An 18739-nucleotide genomic window follows, 5' to 3' on the forward strand; every position below is an offset into this window, starting at 1 on the left:
ACTTATTCAGTAACTATAGGGACTTCACTACCCACTGGCTGAGCTATTTAAGGGGTTAACTCAAATGAACACTTTTGTGATGAACTGGAATTTGGCCTTGTCAAAAGAGTAGAGATTGTTATAGAAGCAAATTAATTCACATAGTTTTGGAATACCTTTGGCCATTTAGTGTACGTACTGCTCAACATTGTTTGAGAAATGGATTAAAATGTACTTTCTATCCATCACTAAATCCAAAGGAATTTATACAATAGGCAAAGAAAAGGATGAACTGCAATCTATCCATTTTTGGCCTCTCTTGCACGACATTCATCACAAATCATGATTTAAAATATGCAGCTTGGAGGTATAACATGACTATCAATCATGTCTTTGGTTATTATAACAAATAGTCAATTTGGGGTAACTTTTTAAAGAAATAATAAATAAATAAATTGAATGTTAACATATCTTTTTATGACAGTTGTTTTCGACACTCCCAGTTATGATCCCTGCAATAACTACACTGCTCTGGATCAACCCTGGAGAGGCACTAATGAGACTGGACTGTGGATCTGTGACAATGACTTCAACTGGAATGGCTGGTATCGGCTGCTGTATAACGGGATGAGTGTCCGTATGCCAGAGAGCTGTGTTAATAAAGACAGATGTGGTACTTATGTCACTTTGTTCCTGAATGGATCTCACCCTCAGATAGAGGATGGAATAGTCACTCGTGCAGTCTGTGGGAATGTAGGCTGGGGGGACTGCTGTTATCTTAGATCTACTCCAATTCGAGTCAAAGCATGTCCAGGAAACTATTATGTCTATGAGTTTGTCAAGCCAAACTTCTGTAATGCAGCTTACTGTGCAGGTACTCTGTTATTATTTTAGCTTTTACCTGTGTTTTTAAAAGGTTTTGCTAATAATCATTAGGCCTTCAAATCTGTTGTAACATTCTTTTTTCAGATGTGAACACCATCGATCCAAACACCACCCTGAACTCTACACCTAGTGTTGCACTATCAAGTATTAACACTAGTAAGTGTCCTATGGCTCTTTCAGTATCTTAGCTTCTTGCAATTATCTTGTCTAAACTAAGATTAATGGCTTTAAAATAAAGAGATGAAGATGGACAAGGAGATAAGATGGACAAGGAGATTAGTTTCAATATGAGACTTCATATCATTAGTATCCAGAGAAAAACATGTATCTCCATTTTTTTCTTGATTTTTTTTTCTTTTCTACATCATTTGAGCAAGACAACTGTCCTTCACATTGTGGGAAAATTTCATGATGAATGAACCAATAGATATAATGCTCCAAAATGGCTTGGAAAAAATCTTTTCAACTTATATTGAAAGTAAATAAAGTGCCTTTACCTGTAAACTACACATTTTTGAGATGTTGTTTTTTTTTTTGGGACAGCAATGATATGTATGTACGAAACTTTACTGGCATGTACCTGAGGTGGCTGTAGCCATAATCACATAATGCTTGCAAAAGACAGCTTGGACCCCACAGATTGTTGCTTGCAGCTATATTTATGATTAATTTTGCTGTGATTGGTGCTATATCTTTTGATAGCGTGTGAGTCACTCTGGCAACTTTCTTACTTTGGCTGATTTTTATTTATTTTATCACCTATGATATGCAAGCTTAAAGATGTGTTGCTTGTTGGGGTAGTCGAATTTGAAATGTTGTAAGCTCTGAGTTTTGAGAGATCTCTATGTAATTTCTAGAAATTTGTAATTATTGAAAATAGTGTTTTTAATTCAAAGTGGTTTACAATGATTTTACAATAAGTTATTTTCAGAATTGGCCTGATCCAAACCTGAGCAGGAACCCTCAGTCAAATATTGGGGGCAAATTATACAGTATAATGAATATTCTCCCAGCCTGTACGTGAGAGTGATGCTGCAGTCATTTCTTAGTGGATTACGTCTTATAAGAAAAGGAAAGTTGTTCATGCAACACGTTATTGAATGCACAGAATAAAGTCTTATTACTGTTCAAAATATTTAATGGTTAGTATTGAAGGGTTACTAAGATTAAGATTATTTTTCACTTAAAGTGCATAAGATCCTATTGGTAGTTTCTTGGTAGTTGGTAGTTATAATTACTTATATTTTTTAACCAAAAGTTTATGCTGACTACCTGTCCGTACACACACACACACACACACACACACACACACACACACACACAGAGACATATAAATATGTATATTGCTGTTGTCAGAAGAAAACCTCATCTCCATAATGGCAACTTTACAAGAGAATGAAAAAACATACTTTACTTTTAATGTAAGTCAATGGAAACCTGACCTTTTTTTAAGTCATTTTGGGGAATTTCTTTTAGTACTTTCATTATGAAATTTACATACAATGTAAAGAGTAACAGGTATATTCAAATTATGTGAAAATTTGAAAACCATCAAGGTTTTCTTCCGACAACAGCGACATATGTGTATATATATATATATATATATATATATATATATATACATTTATATATATATACATATATATATATATATATATATATATATATATATATATATATATACTTATTTATTTAAATGTGAAGTTTACATGTACTGAGATTTGAATTAGTATGTAAGCGTTATTACAGTTATTTATATTATCAGGTCATTATCTGCTTGTCCTTAGCATCCATTTTAAACTGTATTTAAAACCTGTACACTTTACCTTAGTTGTGAAGTCTTATTTGGTTTACCCTGCATTTCTGAGCCTGTTTTTCTCATATGGTTTTTGACTTTTTTTTACTTGACCCTGACTACGAATTTGGATTTGTGTCTTTTGACATTAAACTTTGTGTGACAACCATACTGACAATATTAATAAATTAATTATTTATTGTTAGTTAGTAACTCATCTATAATGACTGTGTTTCCACAGCAGACACTCCAAAAAACCTCACTTTTGACCCCTGCAATGTCTCCAGAGTTCTTGATGATTACTGGAGATCAGTTGACACTAGTGACCGTGGTCATGATGACACTCTTCTTGAATGGAATGGCTGGTATCAGCTGTATATTGAGGGAAGAAGGGCTCAGATTCCTGAACCTGAATGGTTTTGGAGTTTGGATTCCTGTGGTGGTTACACACCACTTTTCCTTGGAGGATCTCATCCTCGACCAGAGGATGGCATCGTCACCAGAGACATCTATGGAACATATAGCTATGTGGCTGATAGCAGTCAGTGCAATTTCTACAAATCAAACCCAATCCAAGTCAAAGCCTGCCCAGGAAATTACTACGTCTACAAGCTTGTCAAGCCAGCTGTGTCAATTCCAATGCCCACATACTGCGCAGGTAAAACTCTGCTTTTCAAATGTTGTTTTTTCAAGTTAAGTCAAAATTTGCACTGTGGGGTGATACAAAAACATGACAGAAAATTCAGAAACACACCAGCAAATTCAGAAACACTCCAATAAATTCAGAAATGCAAAAAAGGTAGTCAAAGAAAGGGCCCCAAACTCCAGCAAATTCAACCTGTGATCCAGTTCTAAAGTACTGTATCCTTTCTAGTTGTAAGGCAGAAACCATTTCCTCTAACCATCTGTGGAAGCTGAATGGGGAGACAGATTTCCACTCTCTTGATATTACTCTTATAGGTATTACCATTCCTAGGCCAAGAACCTGTTGTTTGCATCTGGGCAATTTGAGGGAAGCATCTGAACAACCAAAAACAGCCTGACACACATCAGGGCAGATCTATCATACACCTTTGAAAAAAAGATCAAATATGTTTTTTTTTGTTTTGTTTTCTTTTTGTTTTTTTTTTTCCCCCAAAAACTATAGAAATGAGAAGAGAACTAGAGACTGGATGTGCTTTCACAGCCACTCTATAGCTATATGATGTGCTTTAAAACTTCAAATAAAGTGCATTATTATAAAATGTAGTGCCTTAAAAAGTAGAAGTATTTAAGTATAGAAATCTAAGGAGAAAAAAAAAAAAAAACATTTTTGCTGCAATAACTCATCCCACCATAGACAGGGCAAAGATCTCCAGCCTTTGAAGCCTCCTTCCACTTTATTGAGTGCCTTGGCAAACTTAAGTTTAAATCTGTGTCCTGGGTTTCTGGTTACAGTCACACTGAAATGCATGAAACTATCACAACTTACTTTGAAAGAAAGCCCACTGAGAAACTTCATCAAAATCATTATTAGGAGGCGTGAACATATATTTTTCCCAGTTAACTAAATATGCAGTATACCCACCAAAAAGTGTAAAAATGTATTCTAAATTAAAAAAAACCTTTCTAGAATAATAAATTCTAGATGTGGCGGGAGGCAGGACGAGGTGTAAGACAGAAACCCAATCACATCTTCTGCACTTAGTGACAATTTGCTCTCCACACTGCCAAAACTGATTCCTTTAATGATGTAATGATCTCTGATATAGCTCAAAGGTTGTAATACCAGATTCAAAATCAAAGAACTTAGGCAACATCCCTGTCTTGTAACATGATGTAAGGGGAAACATTCAGATCTTTCGTGTTTGGTCAGTACAGAAGACTTAGGGGCCAAATACAGCACTTTGGTAAAAGACAGAGGGTTCCAATCCTTCATGAAGTTTACTATACAGTATATGAAGTAAGCAATGAACATTCACAAAAAAAAGCCAGTAACAAAGCATGTTTAGTCAGAATGAATGAAAGATGACACATGTCCACCCAAACTCTTAGCCATAGCAATTGCGATTACTTTTGGTCACAGTTGAGCAGATTTATGGGTCTTTACCCAGCAGGATCAGTTCTAGTCTTGTAAGGCCAGACATGACCTTGTAATGAGAATCCACACCCGGGGACAACCCATTTAACTTTTGGTGCTGGATTATGGCTAAATCTGCCACAAACAAGGGAACGCCCCCTCTAATCCCCTCTCCAAATTCCTCTAGTGTGTCAGTGTTCGGAGTATAAAGGATAACACAAACAAAACAACATAGCTAATGAAGCGCTAACATTAGCTCATGTTCATTCTTCATAATAAATCAGAATCATAATCACTTTCTTTTGCCAAGTATGTTAAACATATGAGGACTTTGTCTAGGTGAGTCCACACTTGCATGACATGTAACCATGCAACACATCAAAAAGACCAGACAAGCTAACAGACTGTTACCAATTATTTAGTTATGTAATTATGTTAAAAATGAATGTAAACATGGCATTATTTCATGATGCATTAAGTATTAATCCATGCATTAATTTACTGTGATGAAAACATGAGTTAAGTATTAATACATGCTTATTTGTGGACAAGTATTATAAAGTTTTAACACTAAGGTGATAGGTAACCCGCTAACACATCAATCACTCCTTTTTTTTCTTGCACTAGCTGGCTAAGGTACTCAAAATTAAGTAAAATATAATAGTTACCTCACACATATTAACTTACACAAAGGTAACATATTTGATAAAAAAAAAAAAACTACATAATACAAACGCAAGAAAATTACTCTGATATGTACTTTACGGTCTTGTGCAGTCCACCCAACTTGTAATTAATCTGTAAAAGGTATGGATTTTTGAAAAATAAATTCTCTAAAAAAACGAAACACCGTTCAGCTGGTTGTTCATAGATGGAGGTCTGGAGGATACATGTCCTGCTTTTTCTTTGCTGTGTTAAAAAGCACATAGATCTAACAGAACTGCATTAAGTGTATATATTTGTTTGCATTCACTGCAAGTTTAGCATTTTTTACTTATGTAAAAAGTAAAAGGGTGTGTTATAAGTCTTATCTAGTTATCTTGTAAATTCATGTATCATCTAGAATACCGAGTTTACTAGCTTTAAATTTGACCATTCCAGCAAAATTTACAAGTAGGAAAATGGTATTTTCCAGTTTCTGACACCACTCAGGATGCATATTTGGACCAGCCAAACAAACTGAAATGTGTTTTTTTTTTTAAGATATCCACATATGTAGTGTAAAGTTGCAAGAAAAAAAATATTGAAAATGAACAGTTTTGGACTAAAGTAATATAAAGTAATATAAAGACTGGAAAAAGTATGTGATGTTTTGAATATAGCCACTCATAGACCCTCCTGTAGTATCATATCTTTAATATGATTATATTTTTGCCGTGTGCATGGTTGTGTCAGTCACTGGGGAGCCCACACCCTCAACCAATTTAAAAATGTACATGCAGTGGGCCCCATTTCTGTCTTTTGCCTAGACATTTGATTAAGCGTATAGTTAATTTATTGTTACAAATGGACTATCCAAACAAAAGTGTTACCTGTAAGCATTAAGCAGATTAAGGACTTCACTGACAAATTTTAGTTATTTACAAAGAAATAAATAAAGATATAAACAAGCCATTAACTTTTCTACAACTGATATTTTAAATTGCTTTCTTAACAGTTAAGACTCTCAGTTATGATCCCTGCAATAACTACACTGCTCTGGATCAACCCTGGAGAGGCACTAATGAGACTGGACTGTGGATCTGTGATGACAACTTCAACAGGAAAGCCTGGTATCGGCTGCTGTACAATGGGATGAGCGTCCGTATGCCAGAGAGCTGTGTTAAAAAAGATAGTTGTGGTACTTATATCACTCTGTGGCTAAATGGCTCTCACCCTCAGATAGAGGATGGAATAGTCACTCGTGCAGTGTGTGGGAATGATGGATCGGACTGCTGTTCTTACAGAGCCTACCCAATTCGAGTCAAAGCATGTCCAGGAAACTATTATGTCTATGAGTTTGCCAGGCCAATCTATTGCTCTGCAGGTTACTGTGCAGGTACTCTGTTGGTTTTTGAGCTTTGGCCTGAGTTTTAAGGAGTCTTGCTAATAATTATTAGGCCTTCATATTTATTTTAATACATCCTTATTTCAGATGTGAACACCATCACTCCAAACAACACATTGATGTCTGTGACCAGTGATGCAATATCAAGTATAAACACTAGTAAGTTTCTCTCATTATTTTTCTTCTGAATAATTTTATTCAAAATCAAGACTGCTGGCCTTAAGGGTTTCTAAATACAGATATACTATGTGGTTGCAGAGTTAACAGATTAACTAGTTTCAGTATAAATCTACAGATACAGTAGCTAAACACAGAGAATTATGTACACATACACAATGTACACATGTGCAGGAGTGTCTAGGCTAAATCAGGACCAGAATCTGTGCACGTCTGCCTTCATAACTTCAGAACGGTTTGTCTTACAGATATGATAGACATATCAGAGCGATCAGCAGACACTTTCTAGTCATTGTCATTGTGTCACAAGTCATTGTATTGTGATCATGTGAGTTGTGCATCAGCAAGTAAGCAGTATAGAAAAATGACCCAAAATCCACTTGATATCTCTGGTTTTAGGCTTCATAACATAAAAATCATATATACATGCATATGTGTTAGAACACAGGACTCACATTCTCTAGCCAGAGTGGTTTCACTTAGGAGCAGAAAAGTATTAGCCAGTAATCCAGCTTGAAAAAGCACCAAAAATTTACATTTTTTCATGCAACAGTTTTGAAAAATCAGGTGAGCCACTGTTTCAGATGCATGATAAAATACATAATATTGGCAGTGTTGTGTGTTAAAAGATGTAATAAAATACGTAATGAAATATTTACCAATAATACAAAAGTCAACACTATAAATTAAACAATAAATAAAAGTACCTGGGACAAGCTGTAAGTCCTGATCGGTCGAGGACCAGAAACAGCAGATGGATGGCTGTAGGAAGACAAAACATTGGGTAAAGGTTTAAAATATTAACTTCAACAATTGAAACAAATACAATCACATTTCTATTGACTAACTATTTTTATTGACTAAGACACTCAAGCCTCTCAAAACCAGTAAACATGTTGCTTCCATTGCTGTGAAATACTTTTTTGTTCCTGGCCTTTTCTCGAATTAGGTGCTCATTGAGGATCATGGCGAACAAGGCACACAACATCTTACTTGTTGTGAAAGACAAGTGTTAATAGTTTAAGGAAAAGCAGAAATACTTTTGGTTAAATAGTACTTGTGCAAAGGTATTTGGTCCACATTTGTACTGGAGTGCTTGCTTTTACATCACATAAGTATTAGAAGTAAAAGTACTGTAAATTATTACAGAAAATATGTAATTTTGATGATTACTTCGTTTAAGGAAACCCACATGGCTACAGTCATGAACAGTTCACTCTCTCCCAATGTAAATCAAATAATATAACTGCAATAACTCTCAGTACTTTTACCTATGATACTTTGGTAAAGTGCCATTTAAAGTCAACCTGAAAAGTGGAACTAGTTCATGTTTCTTTTCTTGTTACCTGTCTTGTTAGTTAATGTCCATGCTCATTTTAAGCACAACTCATTATATCTAAAGGACAGAATTCTTGTCTTACCATACTTTCAATAAAAATGTTATGACTAAATAAATAAATAAAATTAAAAATACCAAATGATATTGTTTCAATCCATTATGATTTCTAAATAACTTTCTGACTGCAATAAATTTTGTAAGTAAAAACATGAATAGAATATTTTTACTCAAGTAATTATAATACGTATAAATGTACATTTTATAAAGTAAAATTCTACTTTTACTCAAATGCAGAAGTTCTGTACTTTTGAAATACACCTTTGAATGCACCTGAATATTTAAATTAATTAATAAATTATGGGTTTAGGTTTGAGTAAATGTCCAATTAAAAAACTGCTGGTACACCAAATACAACACTCATTACTCACCAACTGTTGAGTAATGAGTGTTGTATTTGAGGCCTTCTGAAGTTTCCAGAAGAAGCTCTAAATACATACTTCTTGCCTCCATGGTGGAGAGTTAAGATGGCTTAGACCTTAGTATGGGTGGGATCACCATAACTGCAGTACAAGTGGAATCTGCCCACCTCTGTACAGGTGGAATCTGCCCACCTCAGTATGGGTGGAATCTGCCCACCTCAGTACGGGTGGAATCTGCCCACCTCAGTACAGGTGGAATCTGCCCACATCAGTAAAGGTGGAATCTGCCCACCTCTGTACAGGTGGAATCTGCCCATCTCAGTAAAGGTGTAATCTGCCCATCTCAGTACAGTGGAATCCGCCCACATCAGTACAGGTGGATTCTGCCCACATCAGTACAGATGGAATCTGCCCACTTCTATACAGTTGGAGTCCGCCCACATCAGTACAGGTGGAATCTGCCCACCTCTGTACAGGTAGAGTCTGCCCATCTCAGTATAGGTGGAACCTGCCCACCTCTGTACAGGTGGAATTTGCCCACCTCTGTACAGGTGGAATTTGCCCACCTCAGTACAGGTGGAATCTGCCAACCTCTGTACGGGTGGAATCTGCCCACTTCAGTATGGGTGGAATCTGCTCACCTCAGTAAAGGTGGAATCTGACCACCTCAGTATGGGTGGAGTCTGCAAACATCTGTACAGGTGGAATCTGATCACCTCAGTACAGGTGGAATCTGCCCACTGCAGTACAGGTGGAATCTGCCTAACTTAGTACAGGTGAAGTCTGCCCACCTCTGTACAGGTGGAATCTGCCCACCTCAGTACAGGTGGAGTCCGCCCGCCTCAGTACAGGTGAAATCTGCCCAAAAATATAAAAATATTTCTATGTGTCATTTTGTACATTTGGGTTTGATTTGCTTGTTTGTTATGCATACACAGCTCATGTAATATGTTAAATCAACTTGAAATTGTCAGTTCAGGCAGAGTGTCTGCTATGAGGTATCATGAAATCAGTGCACAGCTGTTCTATGCTGGTCTATGCTGGTGCAGTGCTGGTTTAGCTGTTCATCCAGCAAGTTCATGCTGGATGACAAGCATATCAGCATCGAAACCACAACATACACTTTATTACCAAAAGTATTCACTAGTCTGCCTTCACATGCATATGAACTTGAGTGACATCCCATTCTTAATCCATAGGGGTTTAATATGATGTCAGCCCACCCTTTGCAGCTATAACAGCTCCAACTCTTCTGGGAAGGCTTTCCACAAGGGTTAGGAGTGTGTTTATGGGAATTTTTGACCATTCTTCCAGAAGCACATTTGTGAGGTCAGACACTCATGTTGGACGAGAAGGCCTGGCTCGCAGTCTCCTCTCTAATTCATCCCAAAGGTGTTCTATCAGGTTGAGGTCAGGACTCTGTGCAGGCCAGTCAAGTTCTTCCACACCAAACTCGCTCATCCATGTCTTTATGGACCTTGCTTTGTGCACTGGTGTGCAGTCATGTTGGATCAGGAAGGGGCCGTCCCCAAACTGTTCCCACAAAGTTGGGAGTATGAAATTGTCGAAAATCTCTTGTTCTGCTGAAGCATTAAGAGTTCCTTTCACTGGAACTAAGGGGCCGAGCCCAACTCCTGAAGAACAACCCCACACCTTAATCCCCCTCCACCAAACTTTGCACTTGGCACAATGCAGTACCGTTCTCCTGGCAACTGTCAAACCCAGACTCGTAAGCGTGATTGGTCACTCCAGAGAACACGTCTCCACTGCACGTGTCCAGTGGCGGCGCTTTACACCACTGCATTCGATACTTTGCATTGCGCTTGGTGATGTAAGGCTTGGATGCAGCTGCTCAACAATGGAAACCCATTCCATGAAGCTCTCTACGCTGTTCCTGAGCTGATCTGAAAGCCACATGAAGTTTGGAGGTCTGTAGCGACTGACTCTGCAGAAAGTTGGTGACCTCTATGCACTATGCGCCTCAGCATCCGCTGACCCCGCTCTGTCATTTTACGTGGCCTACCACTTTGTGGCTGAGTTGCTGTCATTCCCAATCGCTTCCACTTCCGCTTGTTATAATACCACTGACAGTTGACTGTGTGAGGAAATGACAGTTTAGTAGTGAGGAAATTTCACGCCTGGACTTGTTGCACAGGTGGCATCCTATCACGGTACCACGCTGGAATTCACTGAGCTTTTAAAAGTGACCCATTCTTTCAAATGTCTGTAGAAGCAGTCTGCATGCCTAGGTACTTGGTTTTATACACCTGTGGCCATGGAAGTGATTGGATCACCTGAATTCAATTATTTGGATGGGTGAGTGAATACTTTTGGCAATATAGTGTATGTTGCTTTTGCTGGCAGGGCTCATGGCTCAGTTTAACAATAATACATGACCTTTTAATAAATAACATTCAGGTTTGTCTTTCAATTTTCATTGATTTTATGCCTAATAAACAGCTGATAATAATTATTAATCAAATGTCTGTCAATTATGAAAGTCAAATGTCTGTCAATGAAAATTATTATATAAAAAACTGTGCATCTTGCCCTGTACAAAACAGCAGGCCTTATTAGATATCAAATTTTAGCACTCAGCATAAATCCAACAGAACAGAAACTTAATAAAAACATGGTCACCTAATGCTAATAATTTAGTTTTACCAAATAATAAATAACATAATAAACCGGTATCAAATAAATTGCTTTTTTAATAATATAATAATAATAATAATAATAGCAGGTGCAAAGTAAATTATTTATCAAAAATGGCCACATACATAAAACTTTTTAATCTATATAGATTTGTTTGTAATGTCTCTGTTTCTACAGCAGACTCTCCAGGAAACATGACGTTTGACCCCTGCAGTGTCTACAGTGTTCTAGATAATGAGTGGCGAAGAACAGACAGCATGTTTTACACCAGCTATGGTCATTACGATGATACTCTTGTTGAATGGAGTGGCTGGTATCGTCTGTATCTTCAGGGAAAAAGTGCTCAGATTCCTGAATCATATTCATGTGTGAGTTTTATGTCCTGTGGTGGTTACACTGCACTTTTGCTTGGAGGATCTCATCCACAACTACAGGATGATATCGTCACCCGAGACATCTATGGCTATGTGACTGACAGCAGACAATGCAGTTCCTACAGATCAAACCCAATCCAAGTCAAAGCCTGTCCAGGAAATTACTATGTCTACAAACTTGTTAAGCCAGCTGTGTCACTTCCCATACCCACATACTGTGCAGGTAAAGTTTCTGTTTCCTATTTTGGGCCAGATTCACAAAACTTGGCAGTAACAGCGCTATATCAAGCAAAACGTGCAGCACAGTAAACAAGATCTGTTCTTAAAGTCACTGTGGTGGTGATTGTCACACTGGTGTCTTTTTCATACTATGCTATTTTAAAGTGTTTCCTAGGCAAGAACAAATCAAAATCCACATTTTCAGTCAAACATTAAAAACCCACAACGTGAAGCTCTGCCGAAATTGATATAATTAAAGAAATGAAAACAAAGAAAGAGAGAAAAACACAATTCTCAAAAACAGAGCTACGAATTTTAAAGCAAGACATGCCAGCAAAATTCAACGTTTAATTGTATGAAATTATATTTCAGCATGTTAAATTTCATTTCTCAAAGGAAAGAATTCAAACAATTTTACAATTCTTTATAATTGCAGTATTTTTCTTTGTACCAGAATGAGTTAAAGTTTAACATTTGGTATTTTTATTACACTTGAAAACTGATAAGCTGTAATTTCCAATGAACATTTTAGCTTTTATTTTCTTCGTTTTTCCTGAGTTTTCCTCGATCTCAGGAATTCAATTTGCACATGTAAAAATTTTATTTTAATTTGTAAGAAAATGCCAATAGAATAATAAGATTAAAAGCTAAAACCAATGGCAATAAAATCTATTTTACATTGAATTAGAATCACAGTATGCCAAATTACTCTTTATTTATTTAGATTCCAATTTAAACCTACTTTTCAGACACAGGAGGGGGATTCAAAAAACATTTTGATGCAGGAAGAACAGTTCAGTGCCAGTGAAAACAAGTTTGCTTTCCTCTTCATGTACTCCTACAGCAATAGTGATGAGGTTTAGTGGGTAAATTACCATCAGAGTGATTCAGGCATTATTTTGTGTGGGATTGTATCATGTTATGAATCACTTCTCGTGCATATAAATGGAAAATATGGCAATACCTCACAACATGCAAGCTGTACAAAAGCCATAATCATTGTTTATACATACATACATACATCCCCTAAACCGCTTATCCTTCTGGGTCGCGGTGGGGTGCTGGAGCCTATCCCAGCTGTCATTGGGCAGAAGGCAGGATACACCCTGGACAGGTCACCAGTCCATCGCAGGGCAGACAGACAGACATACATACAGTCACACACTCACACCTGGGGCAATTTAGTGTGTCCAATCAGCCTGACTGCATGTTTTTGGACTGTGGGAGGAAACCCACGCAGACACGGGGAGAACATGCAAACTCCACCCAGAAATGACCCTGGTTGCCCGGCCAGGAATCGAACCCTGGCCATTCTTGCTGTGAGGCGACAGCGCTACCCACTGTACCACTGTGCCGCCCTAATCTTTGTTTATGAATGAGCAAATGTGTTATGACCATACTCTTAATGGTACAGTAATTCTTGTGGTGCATTTCATGAATCTGCCCCTATGCCTTTTCACAAGTATTTGCTAACTGACATGATTAGCATTTAATGACTAATTTTGCATGTATGAATGAATGTTTTCCCTTACTCAACTTTGTACTTACTGTTACATATATATATATATATATATATATATATATATATATATATATATATATATATATATATCACTGTTATATTTTGACTTTATTATGTGTTATCATTATTATTATGTATTGTGTTGACAGTTGTGTTGGAGACTCTCAGTTATGATCCCTGTAATAACTACATGTCTCTGGATCAACCCTGGAGAGGCACTAATGAGACTGGAGAGTTCAACTGTGACGATGACTATAACTGGACTGGCTGGTATCGGCTGCTGTATAATGGGATGAGCGTCCGTATGCCAGAAAGTTGTGTTGATGTATTCAGATGTGGTACTTATATCACTCTGTGGCTGAATGGATCTCACCCTCAGATAGAGGATGGAATAGTCACTCGTGCAGTCTGTGGGAATGTAGGCTGGGAGGGCTGCTGTAATCTTAGATCCACTCCTATTCGAGTCAAAGCATGTCCAGGAAACTATTATGTCTATGAGTTTGTCAAGCCATACTTCTGCGCTGCTTACTGTGCAGGTACTGCTTTTGTATTCGATTTTTCAGAGTTTTTAGCGTTTATCAGAAATACAGGTTTGTTTTTATGTCTATAATTCAGATATGATCACCACAGTGTGAGGTGTTAACAGTGATCATTTTAACTACACTGTACCTGATAGTAACCGGAATGTCTGTGGGATTTTTTAAGAATAAACGATTATTGAGATGATTCGCAAATCACATTTCACAATTATTTGAACTTTTTAAATATTTCAACTCCTTATTTCAGAGGAGCTAATGACAGTGGTGTTCTTGTTGGTTTGTCTGACATGACCTTAACTTGTCTCATTTTAGAGACAATAAAAGTCATCAGCAATGATATCCAATTTGGAACAAAGTTCTTTTGCTAGGGAGTATGTTTTTGTGATATTGTGATCTATAAATATTATTTTATAAACAGTCAAAATGTTGAATAACAAAAGTTTCTGCTTGCTTAAATCTTAATGATTACCTCAACTTATTTTAGAGATTTACTTGTGGAATTACACCCCGCAGAAATGCTTGGTGTATAAAAAGAGGGAAATTCATTCATAGAATAACCTTCCACTCTGTGGTGTATTGTGTATGACTGTTGGATATACAGAATCATAAACAAGTTTTAGGACATTTAGAGTAAAACCTGTCTGGCTCTTTAGGACTGGTCTCAGATCCACTGCTATTTGTTCTACCACCCCATGAAAAGTTGACCAAGTGAAGGTGCACAAAGCTCTAAATTTGGGGGAGGGGGGCAATAATTGTGACTCTTTTATCTTTTGTAGATTTTTATTTCCACAGCTAAAATGAAGATGCTACGCTTATCTTTTTGTGTCAAACTAATAAAAACATGGATCTTAAAGTGCATTCTTTTACTTGCTTTTCCTTTTCAGATCAAAACTTAGCTACATTTGAAGAATGCAAGGTTTGTTACAATTTCATTACATATGGGGTATAGTAATTATGATATTTGATGTCTGTAGAATGTTGAAGTTAGATAACAATCAACTGTAGCTATTCTGAGTTTTAATGCACTTTTTGTTTTAGGAAAACACCCTAAATTGTGCAAACAATCTGTTTGATCAAATCAACAACAGCAGTAATCCAGTGTATTCAAAAGAAGTAAGTACTGCAAAAACATAGTGACTGAAGAAATACTTGTAATGAGATCACATGCATTTGTGTTCATACATTCATTTATGCATACTGATGTTTGTAATTGTCTCTCTGGTTATTTAATCAGACGGTAGAGGTGCTACTCGAGCACACTCTGAAAAATCAAACAATAAATTCAGATCAGCTTGTAGCCTTTGGGAATGAAATTCTAAACAAGACTGAGACATTGATGTCTACACTGGTGAACCGTCAACAAGGAAACTACTCAGTTAACATCTCTGTCAGTGGCTTAGGTAAATGGGTATATAATTGACTCATTTGTGGAAGATTCTTATAAGAAATAAGATTCTATTTGTGTTGAGTGCACTTTTAAGACAGTGAAGATCAAACATTTCACATTAAACATAGCAAAATCCGTATGAAGCATAATTAGCTTTTAAATCTGAAATTCATTGCCTAGAATTTGTGCACATACTCTTTTATTGAAATCTTTGTAAAAACAACTCAAACTGGAATGGAAAGGTCAACAGACTGCTTCAGATAGAGACTCTCTTATCATAACTATTTAAAGTACATTAAATATAGGCAAATGTAAAGCAGCTGTTTAATGTATTACAATGCAAGCCATCATATTACCTGGACATTATTTTCAAATATTATATCTGCAATGGTTTCATATGCCTTACCAATATAATTGGTTTATTAATAGAAATAAATATCTAGCACATTATGAGGGTATTTTTATAGGATAAATCTATTTACTATATTAGTATCAGAATTTGGTGCTATCCAAAACATTGAACATGAACATAACAGGAATAAAAAAATAATTATTGTGTAGAGAAGTAAAAAAGAACCCTTTTTATTTTATTTAAAATTGAAAATGCTAGTGATACATGGCATTTGTAATTGCTTTTTTACTTTATATTTTTCAGATGTTCAAGTCCTTGCAGTTGGATCGAATATCTCATTGAAAGAAATCCCTATGCCTATAAACAAGACTCAGAAGGATAACAACCCTAATCCGATTTTAAAGGACTACAGTGGTATTGTAGCGATCTTTGAAAGCTTGTGCTCTTACTATATCAGTGTCAGAATTTGGTACTATGGGGATGGTGTACATTTACTGTACTGGGTACATGTATCTAAAAAGGACTGAGTATTATTAATTACATGTATATAATTTAGACAAATATAGATCGAACCATATCATTTTAATCCAATGAATTCACCAAGTTTCCGTCCCTGCATCAAAATTATTAGGAAAAAGTCTATTATTTCAACAAATATTAATAGCTTTAACTTATCACTTTAAAAAAATCTTCTTATTGCTTAGAAAACTTCCTCTAACTTAGAGGAACTTAGAAAAACCCTTCTTATTTGATTTAACATCCAAAACACTGCTGTTGCATGGCATTTTTTATTGCTTTGAAACTTTATATCTTTAAAATCTTCATGTCTTTACAGTTAAACCAAATGTCTCCTCAAGAAATATCCCTCAGCTCAGCATAAACAATGCTCAGATGGATATCGACCTCACCCAGATTTCAAGGAATAACAATGGTATTGTAGCAATCTTTAAATGTTTGCACTCATCTGCTAACAGAGTTGGGCTAATGTATTCAATCCAGGGTCAGTTCTAAAGATAAATGCGAGCCATTAACTGCAATAAAATAAGTCTTTTACGACCCTCACAATAGAACAGAGACATTTTAGAAATGCATGCTGTAGAATTATGAAGTAAAAATTGACTTTCATATCACAAAAAAGTAAAGATGAAAAACAGAAATAGTTAAGCTGTCCAAATTTCTTCAAAATTCCTTGTTAATAATTAATAAATGTTTTTTTTTTAATCAATTGGATTCATATTTTTCCCTCTGATTCCTTTACATTTAGATTATGTTTTTTCAGTAGATTTTTGTTGTTGTGCTTCAGGATCAGCAGCTGTGGCCTTCATGAGCTTCACCAACTTGTCAAGTGTGCTGGAACCTGGCCTGTTCAGTACAATTAACGCCACAAAGAAAACCATGATGTCCACCGTGATATCAGCCACACTGCCCAGAACTACCTACCAACAGCTCGACACACCTGTCAACTTCACTATGAAACACATTGCAGTGAGTTTGCTCAATCGCAATCTTGCTTAATCTCTAATCAGAGTAATTAAATATACAGTTTTATAAGATATTACTTTATTTCTGTGTTATTTATTTTGAAGTCTGCAAAATGCTGCTCAGTTGCATTTAGTTTACAATCAAAAAATTTTGTGGTAATACACTTTTATTTTATTTTCAAATTTTTTAGTTTTACTTTTACTCCAAGCCTTTACTGAAGGTGCAGCATAATTTATTATTCCAATCTGGCCATTCTCTAACTAGAATTATGTGTAGAATGTACAGTAAGAATATGCAATAACTTAAGTGGCCAGTGAGGTGGACTGATTTTGTGTCTGGTTATGTGACACATCCATCTTTTTTGTTCTCTTGTTCAAGGTGTTTTGTCAAGCCTCTATGCATATATACAAAGAGGCAATGTTTATTGCTGTGGGTGTGCAGCCTCCCTTTGCAAACATGACAGCCCTGACTCTTCTCCTGTAATGCTTAATGAGTTTGCAAAACACATGACAAGGGATTGGAGATCACTCTGCTGTACAGAAACTCTCCAGATCCTTCAGATTCTGAAGTCCACACTAGTGAACTCTCCTCTTCAGGTCATCCCTCAGGTCTTCTATGTGGTTTAGGTCAGGGGACTGGAATGGCCAAGACAAAACTTTGATTCTGTGGTCAGTGAATCATTTTATGTTGATTTAGAGGTTTGCTTTGGATCATTGCTTTGCTGAAAGATCCAACCACAGCCCAAACACAGCTTCCTGACTAAGGCAGCCTGGTTTTGATTTAATATCTGCTGGTACTTGAGGGAGTCCATGACAGCGTGTATCCAAACAAGTTGTCCAGGGAAGAAGAACAACCCCACAATAACTTCAGGGATGAAGTACTTTGCTGCATTGCTATCTTAGTGTTTATGCCAAGCTAACTTCAGGTGTTTGTTGCTACAAAGCTTTTTTGGTCTCATCTGACTATAGACCACAGTCCCACTGAAAGTTCCAGTAACATCTGGTGAACTGTAGGTGCTTGAGTTTGTTAACAGAGGCCTTTTCTGGCAACCCTTCCAAACCACTTGTAGTTGTTAAGGTGGCATCTGATTGTAGTTTGGGAGACATAACTACAGTCAGATGCCACTTTTGACCCCAAGACACAGCTAATGTCTGCAATTCCCTGTGATCCTTGGTGATTTTATGGCCATCATCCTCCTCACTGTGCTTGAGGTCAATATAGACATGTGTCCTCTTCCTTGCAGATTCTTAACTTGTCTAGTGGCTTTAAACTTATTATTGCACTGATAGTGAAAATGGGCATGTTTAGCTATTTTTTTTAGCTCAGCAAATATTTTGTGGCATGTCATTGCTGTATTCTCTGGCCTTTCTCATATTTATGGATGACTGAGGGAACTTGGCTCGTGTATCACTTCGTATTTATACTACAGTGAAACAGGAAGTAATGACTGACAATGTAAGTGTTCTTAATCATTTAGGTAAACATTAAAACAAAATATGAATGGGAAGA

The 18739-nt window shown here is 36.5% G+C and overlaps 2 protein-coding genes across 2 annotated transcripts in view; both read left to right on the forward strand.

Moving 5' to 3' along the window:
• LOC118801319 overlaps positions 1-7902 on the forward strand; it is a 30719-nt gene extending 22817 nt beyond the window's left edge. Inside the window, exons 3-8 of the mRNA XM_036561577.1 lie at positions 464-853; positions 949-1020; positions 2901-3317; positions 6376-6756; positions 6853-6924; positions 7892-7902. Coding sequence (XP_036417470.1) covers positions 464-853; positions 949-1020; positions 2901-3317; positions 6376-6756; positions 6853-6924; positions 7892-7902 — 1343 coding nt within the window. The remainder of the gene's footprint in view (positions 1-463; positions 854-948; positions 1021-2900; positions 3318-6375; positions 6757-6852; positions 6925-7891) is intronic.
• A 3647-nt stretch (positions 7903-11549) lies between these two features.
• LOC118801320 (uromodulin-like) lies at positions 11550-17233 on the forward strand (the record flags this gene model as incomplete). Its single annotated transcript, XM_036561578.1, has 3 exons — positions 11550-11952; positions 13620-14006; positions 17052-17233. Coding segments are annotated over exons 1-3 (972 nt in total), but the record flags the coding sequence as incomplete, so codon positions are not given.
• Positions 17234-18739: the final 1506 nt, after the last annotated feature.

Source organism: Colossoma macropomum, unplaced genomic scaffold, assembly GCF_904425465.1.
Source record: "Colossoma macropomum unplaced genomic scaffold, Colossoma_macropomum, whole genome shotgun sequence".
Classification (NCBI taxonomy): domain Eukaryota; kingdom Metazoa; phylum Chordata; class Actinopteri; order Characiformes; family Serrasalmidae; genus Colossoma; species Colossoma macropomum.